Raw genomic sequence first — 19,811 nt, 5'->3', positions numbered from 1 at the left:
ACTGCCTGCCGAGAAACACTTATCTTCCACAAAGACTATCAGTACAGGAACTGGTATGTAAAGAAATTCAGATACCACCATATGTCTGACTGTGACACAGTGGGATTCTGTGATCCTGAGGCTAAGTGTTGACACCATCGTGAAACACGACGGCATCAACATGCCCTCAGCAGCAAGTTTGACCACTACAGGGGGTCAGCATGGCACTGGAGCGACCCACGCCGCTCCAGCTGCCGATCCCTGGCGTCAGATGGGCGCCATGCGTCTGTGCATGCGCAGTGGGACCGGCGCCAATGCGCTCAGGCACAGTGCGACTGGCGTGATTATGTGCATGCGTAGTGGCTCCCTTCTCCGCGCAGGCCCCAATGCAACATGGCGTACGGCTACAAGGCCGGCGTGGACCAAAAGAGCCCCCCCCCCAGCCCGAGAGGCTGGCCCACCGATCGGTGGGCCCCGATCGCGGGCCAGGCCACAGCGGAGGCCCCCCCCCCCCGCCCCGGGTCGGATCCCCATTCCCCCCCACCAGGCCGATGCATTCACGCCAAGGTCCCGCCGGCTAAGAGCACGTGTGAACGGCACCGGCAGGACTCGGCTTTTTTTGAGTGGCCGCTCGTCCCATCCCGGGCCGAGATTCGCCGCTGGGTCCCCGTACAGCGACCGCGCTGGCGCCGATTCTCCAATCGCTGGAGAATCGGCGGACCGGCGCCGGGGCGGCGTTGCGCGATTCGAGCTAGTCCTCCGGCCCGGCTCCAGGGTGAGAGAATGCCGCCCAGTATCTTCATAAGAAAAACATGCACTGTAAAGCTACATGTTTGACAATTAAAACATGAAATGAATAAGCACTGTTAGGTACTTTCAGCTAAATTTTTGACTTGTGGCTGGAACCCTGACTTTGGGATCACATCCTGGTCCCGATGCCACATCGAATCAGAAATTGTCATTGGATACTATTTTCCAAGGAATGGCCAGAGAGCACATTCACCATCCAATTCAGGATGGCAGGCAGGCTCTGGAAGCTGGGGGGCCAACAGGAGATAATGACACATTGGCAGTTCCACAATCCAAGCTGGGAGCTGCCGGGGCAGCACGGCAGCACAGTGGTTAGCATGATTGCTTCACAGCTCCAGGGTTCCAGGTTCGATTCCCGGCTTGGGTCACTGTCTATGCGGAATCTGCACATTCTCCCTATGTCTGCATTGGTTTCCTCTGGGTGCTCCGGTTTCCTCCCACAGTCCAAAGATGGGCAGATAGTTGGATTGGCCCTGCTAAATTGCCCTTAATGTCCAAAAAGGTTAGGTGGGTGTTACTGGGCTGCAGGGATTGGGTGGAGGTGTTGGCATGGGTAGGTTGCTCTTTCTAAGGGCTGGTGCATACTCGATGGGCCGATTGGCCTCCTTCTGCATTGCAAATTCTATGATTCTATGAATTTATATGAGAGAGAGAAAGGGCATTTCTGCCTTGAGGTGCTCCACAAACATGTTTCAAAAATATACACCTAAAGTGAAAGGCCACAGCATTCAGGCCATCTTCGTGGACAAGGAAGCATGCCGCTGGGTGGCCTGTAACCTCAACTGTGACCACCATAGCGTGGTGGTTGAGGTAAGTGGGTTTTAAAAAGCTCACTGCAGTGTTGGCCTCTGGGAGGCAGGCCTCTTACTATCATTTTGGACACTGCAGGAGACCCATCTGCAAACTGGAAAATTCCAGTTAATGTAAGAGAGCGGCCTTAATTAGCCCATCAATGGTGCCAACTGGCTACACGTTGCCTGCAGGTGGCTAGCCACTACACCCCTAACCTGGCCTTTGTGAAAATGTCTCAGGGGCTGAATAGTACTGGCTAGGTAAGCAGGTGAGAAATTCTGTGCTCGCTTATCTCCAATTCCACCCCCAATCAAACTTTGAAAATCTGGTCCATGGCATTGCCCATTAACTTTTACATGCTGCTTTCTTTCTTGCTAGAATTGTTACAACTATGACTGGAACAGAGACAAGGGCAAACATTGCCACATCAAAAAGGATTCAATCCCTGTACTTGCAGCAAAGGCAAATAGAGATAATGCAAGTGACGTAAGTAATCTTGGATGATTTCTAACATTAACATATGCAGCAAATGAAAAATTTCTAAAAAGCAAGCAAGAGCTGCTACCATGAGTAGTTGAGGTTAATCGCACAAATGCATTCAAGATGAAGTGAGATAAATAGATAGAGAAAATAGGGAATGAAGGATATGTTCATGGGACTAGGTGCCGTTGAATGGGAGGAGACTTGCCCAGAGCATGACGAGTGGCATGGATCAGTTGGGCCAAAGTAATTTTTGAATTCATTCATGGGGTGTGGGCTTCACTATCTAGGCCAGCATTTACTGTCAATCCCTAATTGCCCTTGAGAAGGTGGTGGTGAGCTGCCTTCTTGAACCGATGCAATCCATGTGGTGTGGTAAACCCACTGTTGGGGAGGAAGTTCCAGAGTTTTGACCCAGCGACAGTAAAGGAATGCTGATATATTTACAAGTCAGGATGGTGAGTGGCTTGAAGGGGAACTTACAGCTGCCGGTGTTCCGATGCCCTTGTCCATCTAGAATCTGGATGGTAGTGGTTGTGGGTATGGATGGTGCTGTTGAAGGAGCCTTGGTGAGTTCCTGCAGGGCACCTTGTAGATGGTACGCATTGCAGCCACTGCATCAGAGGTGGAAGGAGTGAATATTTGCGGAAGGGGGTGCCAATCAAGTAGGGCTGCTTTGTCCTTCATGGTATTGAGGTTCTTGTGTGTTGTTGGAGCTGCACTCATCCAGGCAAGTGGAGAGTATTCTATCACACTCCTGACTTGTACCTCGCAGTTGGTGTGCAAGATAAAAATGTAGGTACAAAACTGCCAAGTTTACATTTGGGAGAACAAGTTTGCATCCAAGATCTCACAGAAGGTATGCAGCATCCAGCTGAGGTGACAAGGGTACATTCGGAACCAAGATCCTATGAAATCATTACACAACAGTGATGCATAACCGAGAACAAACCAGGTCCGTTCCAGCTCCTCAGCTACGAGAGAGCTACAGCATCTAAGAAAAAATCCCAAATGCAACCAGAAACAACATCCAAGAATAACAATCCCACAAATCACCTTGAGTAATTAAAGAACCCTCCAGACAAGGTCACCATTACCAGGTCTGGACGCACCAGCAGATTATCGTGTCGCTTTTAGAGACTCATAGATTCATCCATCTATATGCTCATGTAATGGTAACTAAATATGAACATGTATTGGAAATACTTCTACTTCTTTGGAAGCGGGAAAGCATCTTTAAAATAAAAGGGGGATGTTGCAATATACCTTTAATTATTGCATCATGACATCACTGGAAAGGAAATGTGATCCAGTCTTATTTTCACTTAAGCTATTGAGCAGAGCACACACACAGCTCTGCTACTGATATCTCCAAACTTTTGACCTATGTATAAATGTTCCCATTAGCTCAGTCTGCACAAATGAACTCACAACATATTTCACAATCCCTCATGAGCAACTTATGTTCATATCGTCATAAAAATACAACATAAACAGGATCTGCCTAGTTATGTAGCAAATAGAAGTCAGTCCGACTTACTTTCTTCCATTTTGTTGCTCATGTTCAAGCAATAGCCTTTATACTTTAAAGGATGGGGACTGAATTGGGTTTAAATCTAATCCAAATCCACAGGATGAATGTCTCCTCTTCTGGCCGTATGTGCCCTTGTGGGTTTGATGTGTAAATTTTAGCATTAATTAAGTCTTATTCGTGGAAATATACAATGGGATTTGTTCCGTAAACCATGGGGTGAGTAGTGTGGAAAATGGAAACTAGTAGGAGGTGAGGAGCATCTTTAAGGCACAAGAGAGTTTTATTTTGCATCTCTGCTCAGAGGACTCTGGAGTTCTTGAAGCTGATGACTGGGCGTGCCAAATAGGAAAATGTTTTTTCTTCATCTAACCTTCTTAACTCGATGCTCACGAGAGAAATAGTAGCTGATTTTGGCTTTTAAATCATGTACGGAAATCAAATTCTCACCTTATTAATGATGGAAGTGTTTATCTTTCAGATCAAATATAAACTAAGCTATGAAAAGGCTCGCGGGAAACATGTTGGCGCTCGCTGCATTGAGGATGACCCGAAGATCTTACACTCTGTGCATGTGGCTAAGATGCAGAGTGAGGTGAGCAAAAAGGGTTGGAAACCTAATTCAAACATGGCCTCTGGGCAAGACCGGCGCAGATTTGGGTTACTACAACCTGGCCAAGGTGGTGGAGGGCACAGTATCACAGTGGTTAGCACAGTTGCTTCACAGCTCCAGGGTCCCAGGTTCGATTCCTGGCTTGGGTCACTGTCTGTGCAGAGTCTGCATGTTCTCCCTGTGTCTGCGTGGGCTTCCTCCGGGTGCTCCGGTTTCCCCCCACAGTCCAAAGATGTGCAGGGTTAGGTGGATTGGTCATGCTAAATTGCCCTCAATGTCCAAAAACATTAGGTGGGGTTACTGGATTACGGGGTTAGTTGGAGGTATGGGCTTAAGTAGGGTGCTCTTTCCAAGGGCCGGTGCAGACTCTATAGGCCGAATGGCCTTCTTCCGCGCTGTAAATTCTATGATTCTATGAGAGAGAAAAGGAGGTTGGAGACGGAGTGATGGTTTGCAAGGACAGTGGGGCCTATGAAAAAGAAGGCTGACAGGTCAATTTTCCATGTACCTGTTGCTCACCTTTTCAAACACGTGCAGAATTCGCTGCTCCTGGAGTGTGTCAACCCTTGTGCCATAGTTTGCAGGTGGGTGCAGAGATGTTGACTTACACCAACCACAAAGCCTACCAATGTGTTTTAGGCATGACTAAACCAGAACTTCAGAGTTGAGAGCATTATATTATTCGAACAAGCTTCTCACATTTCAGGTCAAAGGAGTTATTTTCCTCAGGAAAGTAAATTTATTGCCAAACATTTGACCTTTTCAGGGAGATATTGAATCAGCAGCATGCCTATTCAATTGCCAGACTAGTTTGGGTATTTTCCCATAGATAAACTGACATTCCACATCAACTCGGTTGAGTTCAAGAACTGATAGCTTGGCAACTGGAAGAGATACAAATCCATCTGTGCGTAGCATTCAGAAAGCTCTACTTGGTTGCTGACGCAGTCAACCATAAGTAAAGTTCATCAACAACTTATTAGGAGATCAACAAGCAGTCACATCACCCCCCTCCAAAAATAGTAGCTATCTCGAGACACTGTTTATATATTCATCGAATCCCGGCCAAGAAGACAAATGTAATCCCTTCAGTGAACAGCATTTTATTTGAAATTCACAGTGTAGCTGCCCATGTAAAACTAATGTGAAATTTAAATTGAAATTATATGGTTTGAAGTGGAGCAAGTTCTACTTCCATCAAGAAGGTTGCATTTTGCACAACTACATGGTGTCAGACCAGAGTTTGCAAATCAGCTGACACTGGAAAGATCCGTGATTTGACAGTTTTAACAAAGAACAATTTAGCACAGGAACAGCCCTTCGGCCCTCCAAGCCTGTACGGGTCATGATACCACCCTTGGCCAAAACCCTCAGTACCTCCTTGTACCGTATCCCTCTATACCCATCCTATCCATGTATTGTCAAGATGCCTTTTGAACGTCGTTAATGTATCTGCTGCCACAATCTCCCCGGCAACACATTCCAGGCACTCACCACCCTCTGTGTAAAAAAACCTGCCTTGCATATCTCTAAATTTTGGTCGATGGATCTTAAACCTATGCCCCCCAGTGACTGACCCCTCCACCCTGGGAAAGAGTGCCTGCCCATCCACTCGAACCATACCCCTCATAATCTTGTAGACCTCTATCAGGTCACCCCTCAACCTCTGTCATTCTAATGGAAACAGTCCGGGCTCAGCCTCTGCGCATAGCTAACACTCTCCAGACACTGGTAAACCTCCTTTGCACCCTCTCCAAAGCCTCCACATCCTTCTGGTAGTGGGGCGACCAGAATTGTGTGCAATATTCCAAGTGCGGCCTTACCAAGGTTCTATAAAACTGCAGCATGATTTGCCATTTTTTAAACTCAATGCCCCGATCAATGAAGGCAAGCAGTCCGTATGCTTTCTTGATTACATTGTCCATTTGTGTTGCCACTTTCAAAAATCTGTGGACCTGCATGCCCAGGTCTCTCAGACTTTCTATATTCCTAAGCTGTTTACTGTATATTTCCCCTCTACCAAAATGCATTACCTCATGTTTGTCTGATTAAACTCCATATGCCATTTCTCTGCCCAAGGCTCCAATCTATGCCCTGCTGTACCCTCTGACAATCCTCAACACTATCTGCCACTCCACCAACTTTGGTGTCATCCACGAACTTACTTATCAGACCTGCTACATTTTCCTCCAAATCATTTATGTATACTACAAACAACAGAGGCCCCGGCACAGATCCCTGTGGAACCACTAGTCACAACCTTCCATCCAGAAAAAAACCCTTCTACTGCTACCCTTTGCCTTCTGTGACCGAGCCAGTTCTGTATCCATCTTACCACCTCACCTCTGATCCCATGTGACTTCACCTTTTGTACCAGTCTGCCATGAGGCACCTTGTCAAAGGCTTTACTGAAGTTCATGTAAACTACATCCACCTTGCTACCCTCATCAATCATCAAAAAAACCAGATCACGTTAGTGAGGTACAACCTCCCCTTAACAAAACCATGCTGTCCAATGCTAATGGCTCTATTTGATCCAAATGGAAATAAATCCAGTCCCTGAGAATTCTCTCCAATAAATTACCTACTACCGACGTGACCGAGACTGTCCCCACAACCTAGCCAAGAATTATCTTTCACAATGTCCCTTTCTTTGGTAAACACTGATGCAAAGTACTCATTCAGTACCTCACCCATTTCCTCTGGTTCAACACATAGATTCTCCCCACAGCCCTTAAGTGGTCCAATCCTTTCCCTGGCCACCCTCTTACTTTTTACATATGAATAAAAAGCGTTGGGACTCACCTTAATGCTACTTGCCAAGGACTTTTCATGGCCCCTCCTAGCCCTCCTAATTTCCAGCTTAAGTTCCTTTCTACTGTCTTTATACTCCTCAAGGGTTTTGACTGTCCCCACCCTTCTATACCGCACAAAAGCCTCCGTTTTCTTTTTGACAAGCTTCTCAATATCCCTCGTTTCCAAGGCTCCCTAAACTTCACATACTTTCCCTTCATTCTCTCAGGAACGTGATTTTCCTGAATCCTGATGAACTGTCGCTTGAAAGACTCCCACATGTCCGATGTTGATTTACCCTCCAACAGCTGCACCCAATCCAAATTCTCCAATTCCTGTCTAATGTTATCATATTGTATTCCTAATCCCGCAAGAACTTAAATTTGACTGAAGTCGGCAAATTGAGCTCGTCCCACGGCCAGACAGGAGATGATAGATTGTTCTCAGGCCATTTCCACTTCTCTCTCCTCCTTGCTAATTTTTGTAAAATGTAATGTGCTGTTTCTGCCGCGATTTGATAATGTAGATTCCAGAGAAACTGAAAGTTCACTTATGTATTCTTTATTTTCAGCGCGAGTATAAAAAGGACTACGAAAAGACGAAAACTAAGTATCACTCTCCACTTGATATGATCAACGTCTCCCAGGCCAAGAAAGCTCAGGAAATTGCAAGCAACTCTCACTATAAGCAACCAATAAACCGTTACGTTATGCCTCCTGACAGCGTGTCTCTGAATCTGGCTAAGAAAGCCTACAGTCTGCAGAGTGATGTGAGAACCTGGTTTAATCTATTAGTTTAATTCATGTTATTATTACTTGGGCTCAGCTTGACTCCTCCCTGACCTGCTGGACACACAGGCTTGCCGGTGATATGCAACGCACCGCTGGAGTCTCAGTAATTATTCACTTTCTACCATTAGCAGTTTTCTTATTGGTAAATAATGTGCCCTTCTGTGTGTTTTCTTAACAGAATGAATATAAAGCAGATTTTAACAACTGGCAAAAGGGCGTTGGCTGGGTTCCTTATGGCTCCCTGGATATGGAAAAGGCTAAGAACGCTATGGCTATCCTTAATGAGGTAGGTCTTTGGATTTGAACAGCCATTGAACAAATCTATCACATAAATTCTTTAGTTTGGTTGTGGTGTAATCAAATGTGGTAAATTTAATATTACATGATAGTCAAAAGGTATGCATGTCAACAAATACGATTTGTCACGATACATTCAAAGCTACTCGACATAATGTCGCTGTCATTTCACTTCCTGCATCTAGTTGGTGCACAAGGCAGGTTTTATTTGTTTCCATAGCTAGTTTTTTCCCCCGGAACAGGTTGTTACCCAGTCGCCAGAGGCTTGTAGCTTGAGAGGCGCCACTCGGCATCAAGCATGGCTGACCAGGAGTCTCTCCCACTCTTATTGCCTGCCATTGGAAGGATTTTGACGGCTGATAACACAACCTGTTTGGCCACAATATGAACACACCTTCCCTTTGTGGTGATGTGCCCGTAAGAAATATCATAGATCGCTGATGGTATGACCTCCAACCAGCAGGTGGCAGTACAGGCACTGATGTACCATCAATGACCACGAGACGAGAATGGTGAAACAATTGAGGCTTTATTGCACAAGATGTTGTGCCTCCTGCAGCTGGAACCAGAATGGGAGCAGCGCAGGAGAGCATACACTTTTATATGTCGCCTGCTGGGAGGAGCCAGCAGGCTGGGATTTACTATGGTATCTGTAATACAGTGGCAGTACCGTAGTGTGTTGCCAGTGGTGTTTACCACAGGCACGCCATGCGGACTCAGGACAGGAAGTGGGGGCACGTCCGGCCATCAGCAGATGGTTATAAGATGTACAAGAGGACAGATGTGCACAAGGGGTAGTTCCAGAGGAGTACAAGGAAACTCCAAGATAACTTGCTCTGTAACAGATCATTATCTTACCACGTGCGATTTAATAAATATCCTGGTTTGGACAAGTCACAAGTTGTTTGGCAGATTCCGTGCTCCATATCGTACACCAAACACAACACTCTTGGCCATGAGGTGCTGGGTTGGGACTCGAACACGGAACCTCTGGCTCGGAGTCAGGGGCACTGCCCACTGCACCACAATAACTCCGACTAAGCATGTAGGCTTCTTCTTAACCAAGCATCTTTTTTTATTTTAATTACAGAGAAAGTATCGTCAACCTCCGGACACCATTAAATTCACTTCAATAGATGACGCCCCAGAAACCCTCTTGGCAAAAGCTAACCAAGAACAAAGGAGTGATGTAAGTTGAAATTTAGATTACCCCCTCACCCCAGTTGACTAGGCGCAATAAGATTTGAACCCTGGAGTATATTGTTGATTTGGCAAAACTTGTTTTCACTCTTAAAACTTGCTGAAACAAAATGCTTGATTATTGACCATTTATGCTGTATCTGAAAGATTTTTATTATTCTATTGATGTAATATTGTGTTTAGAATTCTTCACTACAGTTCACCGGTCTGGAAAAATGGAGCTGATTGGTATAAAAGTAGAGGAATGGATTGGTAAAGAAACTGAACGTTTTGAAATAATTTCTCCTTCATTCTCTTACTTGACTCTTGTAGGTTTTTTACCATGTTGCACATTATTACTTAAACCAGACTTGCCGAATCTTTTTGTGTGAGGGGCCATGTTTCAATTTTTTCCTCACTCATGGGGCCAATGAGCACATTTCATAAAGATATGGGGCAGGAGTACCCCCTGCTCCGTACAGCAATCACTTTGGCTCTGCCCAGCAACCATTGTCCCCACACTCGGCAGTCACTCTATCTCTTTCCTGGCAGCCACTCTGGCTCCGCCCAACAGCTACTTTCCCATCCCCCGCTTGTCAGCCTCTTTGACTCTTATGGCTACACCGAAAGCCTCGCTGCCTCCTCAGCAGACCCACCGCTGCTCTCCCGCCATATTTTCAGGCCTCCAGTCAAAGACAGCTGCTCCTCCAATCAGAGACTGGCCCTCTCCCACATTTGCTGCTGATTAGCTCACTGACGATCCCAGAAACAGCAAATTTGGGAGAGAAACTGCCTGTGATTGGAGGAGCGGTTTTATGAAGAATCTTTAAATTCGCTCACCGACATTGCACAATGGAGCAGCATGGCGGCACAGTGGGTAGCACTGCCGCCTCACAGCGCCAGGGACCCGGGTTCAATTCCAATCTTGGGTAACTGTCTGTGTGGAGTTTGTCCGTTCTCCCAATGTCTGCGTGGGTTTCCTGAGGGTGTTCCAGTTTCTTCCCACAATCCCACAGGGCAGGACGATAGCATTGTGGATAGCACAATTGCCTCACAGCTCCAGGATCCCAGCTTAGGTCACTGTCTGTGTGGAGTCTGCACATCCTCCCCGTGTGTGCGTGGGTTTCCAGTTTCCTCCCACAGTCCAAAGATGTGCAGGTTAGATAGATTGGCCATGATGAATTGCCCTTAGTGACCAAAATTGCCCTTAGTGTTGGGTGGAGTTACTGGGTTATGGGGATAGGGTGGAGGTGTTGACCTTGGGTAGGGTACTCTTTCCAAGAGCAGATGCAAACTCGATGGGCCGAATGACCTCCTTCTGCACTGTAAATTCTATGATAATCCAAAACTTTGCGGGTTTGGTGGACTGGACACGCTAAAATGCCCCTTAGTGTCCAAAGATTTGCAGGTTAGGTAGGGTTATGGGGTTAGGGCAGGGGAATGGGCCTAGGTGTGGTCGGAGGGTCCTACCCTCTTTTGGTTGCCCGAATTATCTCCTTCTGCACTGTAGGAATTCTATGGTTCTGTGGTTCCATTGTGAACAGGGGTCTGCAGGCCGGATAGAGAGGTCTGGTGTGGTTGTATAATAATCTTCTCTCGGGTTGCGTAATCAGCCTTTCACCAGAGAGGGCATCTTGAGCAACCCTTACACTTGTCCTTAAGCTCGAGGTGTATTTCCCTTCTGGAATCACTGGATAGTGATTAAGAGGGGAAACTATGTGTGTTTTTCCCCCCCTCTGCAGTGTATTTTCTGCACCTCTGGTCAAGGATTTCCACGCCTCCTGCAGTGTGTTTCGCAGCGGCAGAGACCCCTGTCAATAGGATTTCCTGATCTGTGCACCCCCTTCCACCGGGAAACTTGAGGTGGAGGTTCACTGTCACTGGGACCAGAGAATCCTGCCAGCGAGAACAGCCGAACATTCCGGCCTCTGTCTCCTGTATGTGGATTGAGCACAGGCCAAGTACCGAGCTTGAAACTTTCATGGCCTATGCGACATAGTAGCAGACCAAGTAATCCTATGCCTTTGGATATTTTACATACAATCCCGCAAGCGTAGTAATAATGTGCAACATGATTATTGACTCATTCTCCAGCCTCCCCATTTACCTTTAGAAGGCTGTACACTTAGCACCATTTATTTTCCAGTGATCACAACTCATTAATGTATCCAGAAGAAAATTCCAATGTCGCGGTCTCACATTTTTGTTCTTTGCTTTGTGAATTTAGATCAAATACAAAGCGAAAGGAGAGAAAATCATCCACAAGTACACTTACCCTCCAGATGTGCCAGAGTTTATTCAGGCCAGAGTCAACGCTATTAATGCCAGTGATGTAAGTATCTTTGAAGCGATCTGTTCAAACGCAGTAGCATCATTTCTAGCAAATGGACCGAAGTCAGCCGTGACCTTACATAAGGCCCAAACAGTCTTGTGGGCCGGGCGTAACATTCCTTTGAACCAACAGGTAAATCGCTGCCTGACCAGCGCAGAAGCAGTAAAACCCAGCCTCCAACTCCAGACAGAATCAATCTGTGTTTCAGACGTTGAACTCCATGGCCTGCACCTGAATTTCACTTTTGAAAGTATCAGGAAATAAAAAAAATGTGTGAAGCATATGGCTGGCGGTAAACGATGGAAACAACCGCCCTCAACTATGATTTTGCCATTCGGTATAATGTGAGGAAAGGTTTGAAATCTAGAGAATGATATCCCAGATTGTTGGTGATGATTTAAATAAAATAAATGTTTATTAAGAAATAAAATAAACAACAATAAAATAAACCAGAATTGCACCTAATTAATACAATGGCTATACACAGTATCACTAATTGAAATAGTACCGACCAATCTTAAATGAACTACCTTCAGAACTAATGCTCCCCAAGTTGTTTCACCACAGTTTCTAGATTTTTTAAAAAAATCTGTAAAAACCAGCAACAGCTACCACACTAGGCAGTTACACAACTTTGGGATTGCTTATGAGGTAAAACAAGCAGCTTGTTTTTCAAGATAGGCTTTCTTCACATTTTTCTGGGCGTTAAACAACTATTTCTATGTTGGCTGAGGTCAAAAACAACTCCTTACATATATTTAATCGTCTCCTTAAATACATTTTTTCCCTTATTTGACCTAAACTTTTTAGAACTCACACTAATTACCTTTGTTTCTTGTTTTTAGCTTTTAGAATGTAAAAGTAAAGCACACTCACTTTATGAACTTTATTTCCAGATCTCTTTAACACCTGTATCTCTTCCTTTGAAACCTTAACAATTTATTCCAATCCATTCATGTTCTGTCCCCCAATGTTACTAACTTGACTTTGATAAACATCTGTTTGCAGTGCTGCAAATCTCATCAACACATCAAAGGCACTAGTTTCATTAACACAATTATGCTGTCCCTACCTTAATAAACGTACATTTTCCCAGTTTTTAAAATACGTCACCAGCAGAATATATTCCTATTTCTTGGATTTCCCTGATACTTTTATGTCACCACTACTTTCCTGACTACTGTTACAAGTAAAAATAACCATGACACAGTCTGTTAGTCTTAAAAGTTAACTTATTCATAAATGACCTTTCGGAAAAGTAAACTAACTGTCCTTCCTTGGCCAGGCATATATGTGACTGCAATGTGGTTGACTCTTAACTACCCTCTGATGTGGCTCAGGAAGCCATTCAGTTGTATCAAAATCAGAGCAAATAGAGAGAAGACCAGTAAATGTTGGACTTACCAGTGGTAAGATGTGGCCTCCGCATCTCAAGAAAGAATATTGTTAGGGTTGCACAGCGGCACAGTGGTTAGCACTGTTACCTCATGGCGCCGAGGTCCCAGGTTCAAACCCAGCTCTGGGTCACTGTCCGTGTGGAGTTTACACCTACTCCCCGTGCTTGCGTGGGTTTCGCCCCCACAACCCAAAGATGTGCCGAATAGGTGGAAAAAATTAATTGGGTACTCTAAATTTATAAAATAAAAAAAAGAAAGAATATTGTTAAAAAAGCAGTGAATGATAAAGAACAAAGAACAAAGAAAAGTACAGCACAGGAACAGGCCCTTCGGCCCTCCAAGCCCGTGCCGACCATGCTGCCCGTCTAAACTAAAATCTTCTACACTTCCTGCGTCCGTATCCCTCTATTCCCATCCTATTGATGTATTTGTCAAGATGCCCCTTAAATGTCACTATCGTTGATACCCAAAGTAATTTTGCCAGCAGTTTATTGAGATTTTTCCCTTTGATATTGTAGCAATTAGTGTCAAATTCCAGCTGTTCTCTTTTCCTTCAAAATTCTAGGGATACCACCAAAGGGCTGGACACATTTTGAGGGGAAGGAAGGAGTGGTTGTTGTGGTGGTGAGGATGGTAGCCACGGGCAGCAATTTCCCATTTCCATGGCACTGGAGGTTGGCATTGTTCTCTGCCCCTCCCATGGTTATAAAGGTCTCCTTTCTACCAGATGTAATTGTTTTTCCCAATGACGTTTGTGTAAAGTGCAAAGCAACAAAGATACTGCTAAGTTTTGAAATTAAGTTTCTTGGTTGCCATCCCTCCTACCTACACATCTTCACCAGAGATTCCAAAAATTAAAATATGTTGCAATACTACAATTCCGCCAAAATTGTGCAACCTGGGGGCAGTGACTTTGGAAATTGGTCAAAGGAGCTAAGTGATAAATGATCTGCCATTCTTCATTTAGTTCCTGCACATGCCAAATGACCAATTGGGTGTGTGTAGGAGGCAACTCAGAAAGTATGTCTTCATACAAAGGGGAATAGAAATTTGGAATATTCTCCTCGATTGATTGCGGGATGATTGGAGTTTTCAATCTGAAAATAGTAGATTTTTGTTAGGTTATGGGTTTGGAGCGAAAGTGGGTTGTACTGCAGATCCACTATGATCTGTCTGAATGGTGGAGCATGCTCGAGGGGCTGAATGGCCTACTGGTGCTGCTTGTGACTTTGGCACGAAAGGACCGAAACTTCTGTGCTCCGAGGACACATTTGGCTTACCATTCAGCATCTCTCCATCAGCCTGAGATGCATCTCAAAGTGGAGGAGTGGAAAGCTGAGGTCCATTCTCTTAAATCAGGGCTGCAGCAGACCACTCATAATACCAGGCAAATGATTTGGCACAGCCCATTCAGTGACAAGTCCCTCAGATTTCCAAAGTTTTGCACGCAAAAGCATTTTCTGCTTGAAATCGTGCGTCCTGGAGGAAGTGACTTTGGCTATCTCTCAGTGGATCTGACTGGTAGCCAATAGCCTGCTTGAACTGGCAGCAACGCAGCTCAACCAGACGATTTTTTAATCGATGTACACACTGCCCACCAAATTATACATCAGCTCAGTTTCATATAATTTTGTGTAGTTCTGAACCTCGCCAACGTTACTATTTTTGTCATGATTTAATTAAATATCACTTCCATTTGCAGAACTGCTACAAACAAGCGTGGAAAAAGGATTTAGCAAAGGGTTATAACCTTACGTTCGACGCTATTCCAATTATCGCTGCTAAATCTGCTCGGCATAATGCTAGTGATGTAAGTACACAATGTTCATATTTTTAATAGTACTTTGTTACACTTCTTACCCATACCATTTTATTCTGCCGATTTTTATTTTCCTTGTGTCCTGTGGTGTGGATAAATTTGAAATAAGATGGCGATAAAGTTAATGTTATTGAACTTTGACAATGAGTATAAGACAATAGGACAAGAATATAAAATTCACAAGCCTCCTGAAAGGTTAGAGATTAAAATAAAAGGCTCATTGAGTAATGGATATGTGAAATAGATCCAGACAGAGGGCGCGATTCTGCCAAAAGGGAACAAAGTCCCCTAGCGAGCACGTTTCGCCGTGTGTTTCCTGGCACTTGGCAGCACCAGGCTGGCACTGGCAGGGTGCACTGCGGCACTGCCAGGGTACCCAGGTGGCACCAGCAGTGCTATGGCACCACCCTGGCCAAAGGGCATACAGCTGGGACCTCCAATCCTCTGGGAGACCCCCACGAGTGCTGTTCCATCTGGCCTCTGTTTGTGGGGACCAGTGCTGATCGATGCTCACTCAAGGGGCTGATTCTCTGATTTGAAGACTAAGTGCCGACGCCAGCGTGGGAACAGTGCCGTTTTATGCCTGAAGAAATGGCACACAAGCTGCTCTGATCCTCCATCTGGTGGGGGGGCTAGCAGACACGCAGTGTAAAGTCCCTGGCTTTACCTGTGGAAAAGGCTGGAGAATTGTCGGGTCGGTGGCTGGCATGCGCACAGCAGCAGCCTGCTGCGGCCGCGCCATATAACATAGCGCCGGTCACGCGGAGACCCGGCCTGCCACATACTGACCCCCAGTAACCCCCCTCGCTACTCCCGGACCACCCCACACCAGTGTCCCCAGCTCCCGCTAAAGGCCCCCCCCCCCCCCCCCCCCCCCGCCCGCAGAATGGCTCCCCCCAACCCGACTGTGGTGCCACTGGACTCAGTCTGCAGCCGCCACGCTGGGTTCATGAACAAAAATAGCATGAGTGACCCAAGCCATCAGGAACTCGGCTCATTGGGGGCGGAGCATCGGCAGGGCCTCGGTTGACGTTCTGAGGCCGTCTATACGGCGTGCGGCATACTCGTTTTTGAGGAGTCGGAGCATCGCAAAAGCAGCGCCGCCGCCCCTGATTTCGGCGCAAATGGTGATTCTCCGCCCAATCGCCGAACCTGATTTTGGCATCGGCAACTGGAGAATCCTACCCAAGGTCTCGAATGCGAAGGGGTTGAATCCACCTTGTCATGACTGTTCGAGAGACTAAACAGGTGTGAGTCTAGAATTTCCTTGGAGTTGCTTATGATTTGGATTTGTGACTTTGCTGCAAGTGTGGTAAAATCTGTGAAACAGGGCATTTCCACTGCACTGTCGACAGAATGACATGGCTTATGGTCTCTGGATGGAACAGTTTGACGGATGAAGGCATGTTTACTTACTGAGTAACCTTTACCTACTCCACATCTTCTAATGTGCTATGTCCCTGATAAGAAGACAAATAACCAGCTCCTTTCTAATAGAGACGTCCAAGAGTGATCCAAAGTCACTCTTCCCTCAAATTTCCCTGCCATGTTAAGGTACAGGAGAGGGTCAGTTGGCTGGACAGCTGGTTCGTGATACAGAGCGACGGCAACAGCGTGGATTCAATTCCCGTTCCCACTGAGGTTATTCATGAAGGCCCCGCCTTCTCAATCTTGCTGCTCACCTGAGGTGTGGTGCTCCTCAGGTTAAATCATCACCTGTTACCTTTCCCCCTCAAAGGGGAAAGCAGCCTATGGTCATCTGGGGACTATGCTGACTTTACTAACTTTACAGGAGGAATAATTATGTGATCCACAGCAGGGCTGATCTTGTGAAAATGGGAGGGCCTATGTTGAAATGAGGGCATTGATGGAGGTGTCCCCAACCTGCCTTCCAACCAGAAGTCTGAGCAAGATCACTTTTCAGGCTTCCCACTTTCCCCTGAACTCTTCTGACCAGCCTGAAAATTGAGGCCAGGCGGGAAATAGCCCTTGAGTGGTCATTAATTGACCATTTAAGTTCCTGAATTTGGACAAGGTTTGGGGGCAAATCTAGACTTTGCCTGTCCTACCATAAAATTATGGAGAGGTTTACTGATGGGAAGGCCTACTACAGTTCTGCCGCTGATGGCCTCCAACCATGGATTCCATGGTGATAGTGGGTGTGAACAATGGGAACGCTCATTGACATTGGCAGGACCAGAGGATCCCACTACTGGACAATGGTGGGCCACCTTCGCTGTTGCAAAACACGCCATGGAGGGGAGTGGTGGAAAATCCCACCCGCTGTCATTAGTTGCCAACAAAAACCCATGTTCCTTGGTGCCCTTACCTTTGCATGTACTTATTTTCTAACGGCAGTTTTGTCCAGCCACTGGGTATTTTGTGTTTTAACATCTTCTGTGGTCATCTGAACAATTATTTTACAGGTGAAATATAAGAAAGCTTATGAACAAGAGAAGGGCAAACATGTCGGTTTCCAGAGCCTCCAAGATGACCCCAAGCTGGTTCATTCCATGCGTGTGGCCAAGATGCAGTCTGAACGTGAATACAAGAAGGACTATGAGAAAAGCAAGACCAAATATCACACACCGATGGATATGTTTAACATTACTGCTGCCAAGAAGTCCCAGGAAATAGCCAGCAACTGCAACTACAGGCATCCGATCCACCACTACACATACATGCCAGATGCTATGGGCTTGGAACTGTCCAAAAACATGATGAACATACAGAGTGACGTAAGTCTCAATGTTCATTTTTTACTTTCTCTCTGCCACAGCAATCACCAACCAGAACGGTCATTCTTCAACACTTCAGTTTGGCACAGTTGGTAGCAGAGAGGGGGATGTGGATCAAATAAGCAGCGAATTTGAAAGCCATGGCTTCTGAAATTGCTTTGAATTAAGTTGTAAAGCTACTCGTTTTTCCCTGCATAAAGTCAGAGTCAAATCTTAACAAGAATTTGCAGAGAGAGAGGTAAATTAACTCTTGGCTATTTCCAGCATTTAGCATGGCTCTAAGCTTGGGCAGCACGGTAGCATTGTGGATAGCACAATCGCTTCACAGCTCCAGGGTCCCAGGTTCGATTCCGGCTTGGGTCACTGTCTGTGTAGAGTCTGCACATCCTCCCCGTGTGTGCGTGGGTTTCCTCCGGGTGCTCCGGTTTCCTCCCGCAGTCCAAAAATGTGCAGGTTAGGTGGATTGGCCGTGATAAATTGCCCTTAGTGTCCAAAATTGCCCTTAGTGTTGTGTGGGGTTACTGGGTTATGGGGATAGGGTGGAGGTGTTAACCTTGGGTAGGGTGCTCTTTCCAGGAGCCGGTGCAGACTCGATGGGCCGAATGACCTCCTTCTGCATTGTAAATTCTATGTAATTCTATGTTAACCAAGATGTAGACAGGGGTTAATCAATAATATAACTTTCATTTCTACCTTTAACGAGGTAAAGTATCCCAAACCATTTCATAGAATCATTAAAAGACAGAATTTGACACTGAGCCTCATAGAGAGGGATTAAGACAGTGGTCAAAAGCATGACCTAACAGATAGAACATAGAACATAGAACAGTACAGCACAGAACAGGCCCTTCGGCCCTCGATGTTGTGCCGAGCCATGATCACCCTACTCAAACCCATGTATCCACCCTATACCCGTAACCCAACAACCCCCCACCCCGTAACCTTACTTTTTTTTAGGACACTACGGGCAATTTAGCCGTAGATGGTAAAGAAGAAAGAGGTGTGTAGTTTGGGAGGTTTCAGGGACAATTCCAGAGCTCAGAGCCTACTCACCTTCAGGTGCAACTGACAATGGTGAGATGAAGGAAATCAGGATGCACTGGGTCAGAACTGGAGAAAGATAGAGCTCTTGGAGGTTGTAGCATACAGGAGATTTCATAGATAAGGAGCAAAGACTGGGATCGCCTGGTTCCAGTGATCGCCAATGGACTTTTGATTGGGCCACCAAATGGTCCATGGCAGTTCCCACCATGATGGGACTGGAAAATCTTGGCCATGAGCAAACATAAATTACTGTAGAATAAAGATTCACGTCAGCTCCAGGGAATCCAGGATCCCTTTGAGTAGGAAGTCCAGTAGAATATGTAACCAAGGGACCAGGAGCCAATTAGGAAGAAAGTCTGTATGCCCAGCCAGGATCAACTTGTAAGCAATGCTGGTGAAACAAAATAATTTGAACTTCCTCTGTCATTAAATGAAAGACCATTATAACGCTCACATAACTGTTTTGGTGAATGCTTTAAGTTATTTAACTGATTGCTTCTTAAGAATAGAACAAGTGCTAACTTGCTACCTAAAGCTTATTAACTTCTACATGCAGGGGCTGGTTTAACACAGTGGGCTAAACAGCTGGCTTGCAATGCAGAACAAGGCCAGCAGCGCGGGTTCAACTCCCGTACCGGCCTCCCCGAACAGGCGCCGGAATGGGGCGACTAGGGGCTTTTCGCAGTAACTTCAATGAAGCCTACTTGTGACAATAAGCGATTATAACTTATTGGCTGGTTTAGCACAGTGGGCTAAACAGCTGCAATGCAGAACACGGCCAGCAGCGCGGGTTCAATTCCCGTACCGGCTTCCCCCGAACAGGTACCGGAATGTGGCGACTAGGGGCTTTTCACAGTAACTTCATTGAAGCCCACTTGTGACAATAAGTGATTATTATTATTCTATCCACCTAGCCTCTCTCCTGAGGTGAGTGAATGATTTGGAGAGAAATTCTGAAAGCATTGCTAGTGGAAAGTCTTGCTGGATATGAGCATGAGTGAGACACAGGACGGGCATTTCTGATGTTTTTGCAGAGTGGCACAGAGGATGGGTAAAATGGGGAAGCTGCCATCCCCAAGCACGGCTTCCTATGCCACATATTTAGCCACACAATGCAAATAATGTGAAGGGTCAGGTCCCACGATGTAATGCTGTCGGGGCAGGCTCTGATTGATCCTGCCCCATCAGCAACTTAGGTTTTTAAAAGTTTGGAAGG

General features: G+C 45.9%; 1 protein-coding gene across 12 annotated transcripts in view; it reads left to right on the top strand.

Annotated features, from left to right (window-relative positions):
* neb (nebulin) overlaps positions 1-19,811 on the top strand; it is a 361,584-nt gene that overhangs the window by 56,315 nt on the left and 285,458 nt on the right. For all 12 annotated transcript variants that reach the window (XM_038790010.1, XM_038790016.1, XM_038790008.1 and 9 more), the window contains 8 exons: positions 1,960-2,067; positions 4,074-4,187; positions 7,570-7,767; positions 7,968-8,075; positions 9,177-9,275; positions 11,493-11,597; positions 14,697-14,804; positions 17,240-17,551. In XM_038790010.1, coding sequence (XP_038645938.1) covers positions 1,960-2,067; positions 4,074-4,187; positions 7,570-7,767; positions 7,968-8,075; positions 9,177-9,275; positions 11,493-11,597; positions 14,697-14,804; positions 17,240-17,551 — 1,152 coding nt within the window. The remainder of the gene's footprint in view (positions 1-1,959; positions 2,068-4,073; positions 4,188-7,569; positions 7,768-7,967; positions 8,076-9,176; positions 9,276-11,492; positions 11,598-14,696; positions 14,805-17,239; positions 17,552-19,811) is intronic.

Source organism: Scyliorhinus canicula, chromosome 2, assembly GCF_902713615.1.
Source record: "Scyliorhinus canicula chromosome 2, sScyCan1.1, whole genome shotgun sequence".
NCBI classification, from domain to species: Eukaryota; Metazoa; Chordata; class Chondrichthyes; order Carcharhiniformes; family Scyliorhinidae; genus Scyliorhinus; species Scyliorhinus canicula.
This window is presented reverse-complemented; position numbering and strand designations above follow the sequence as displayed.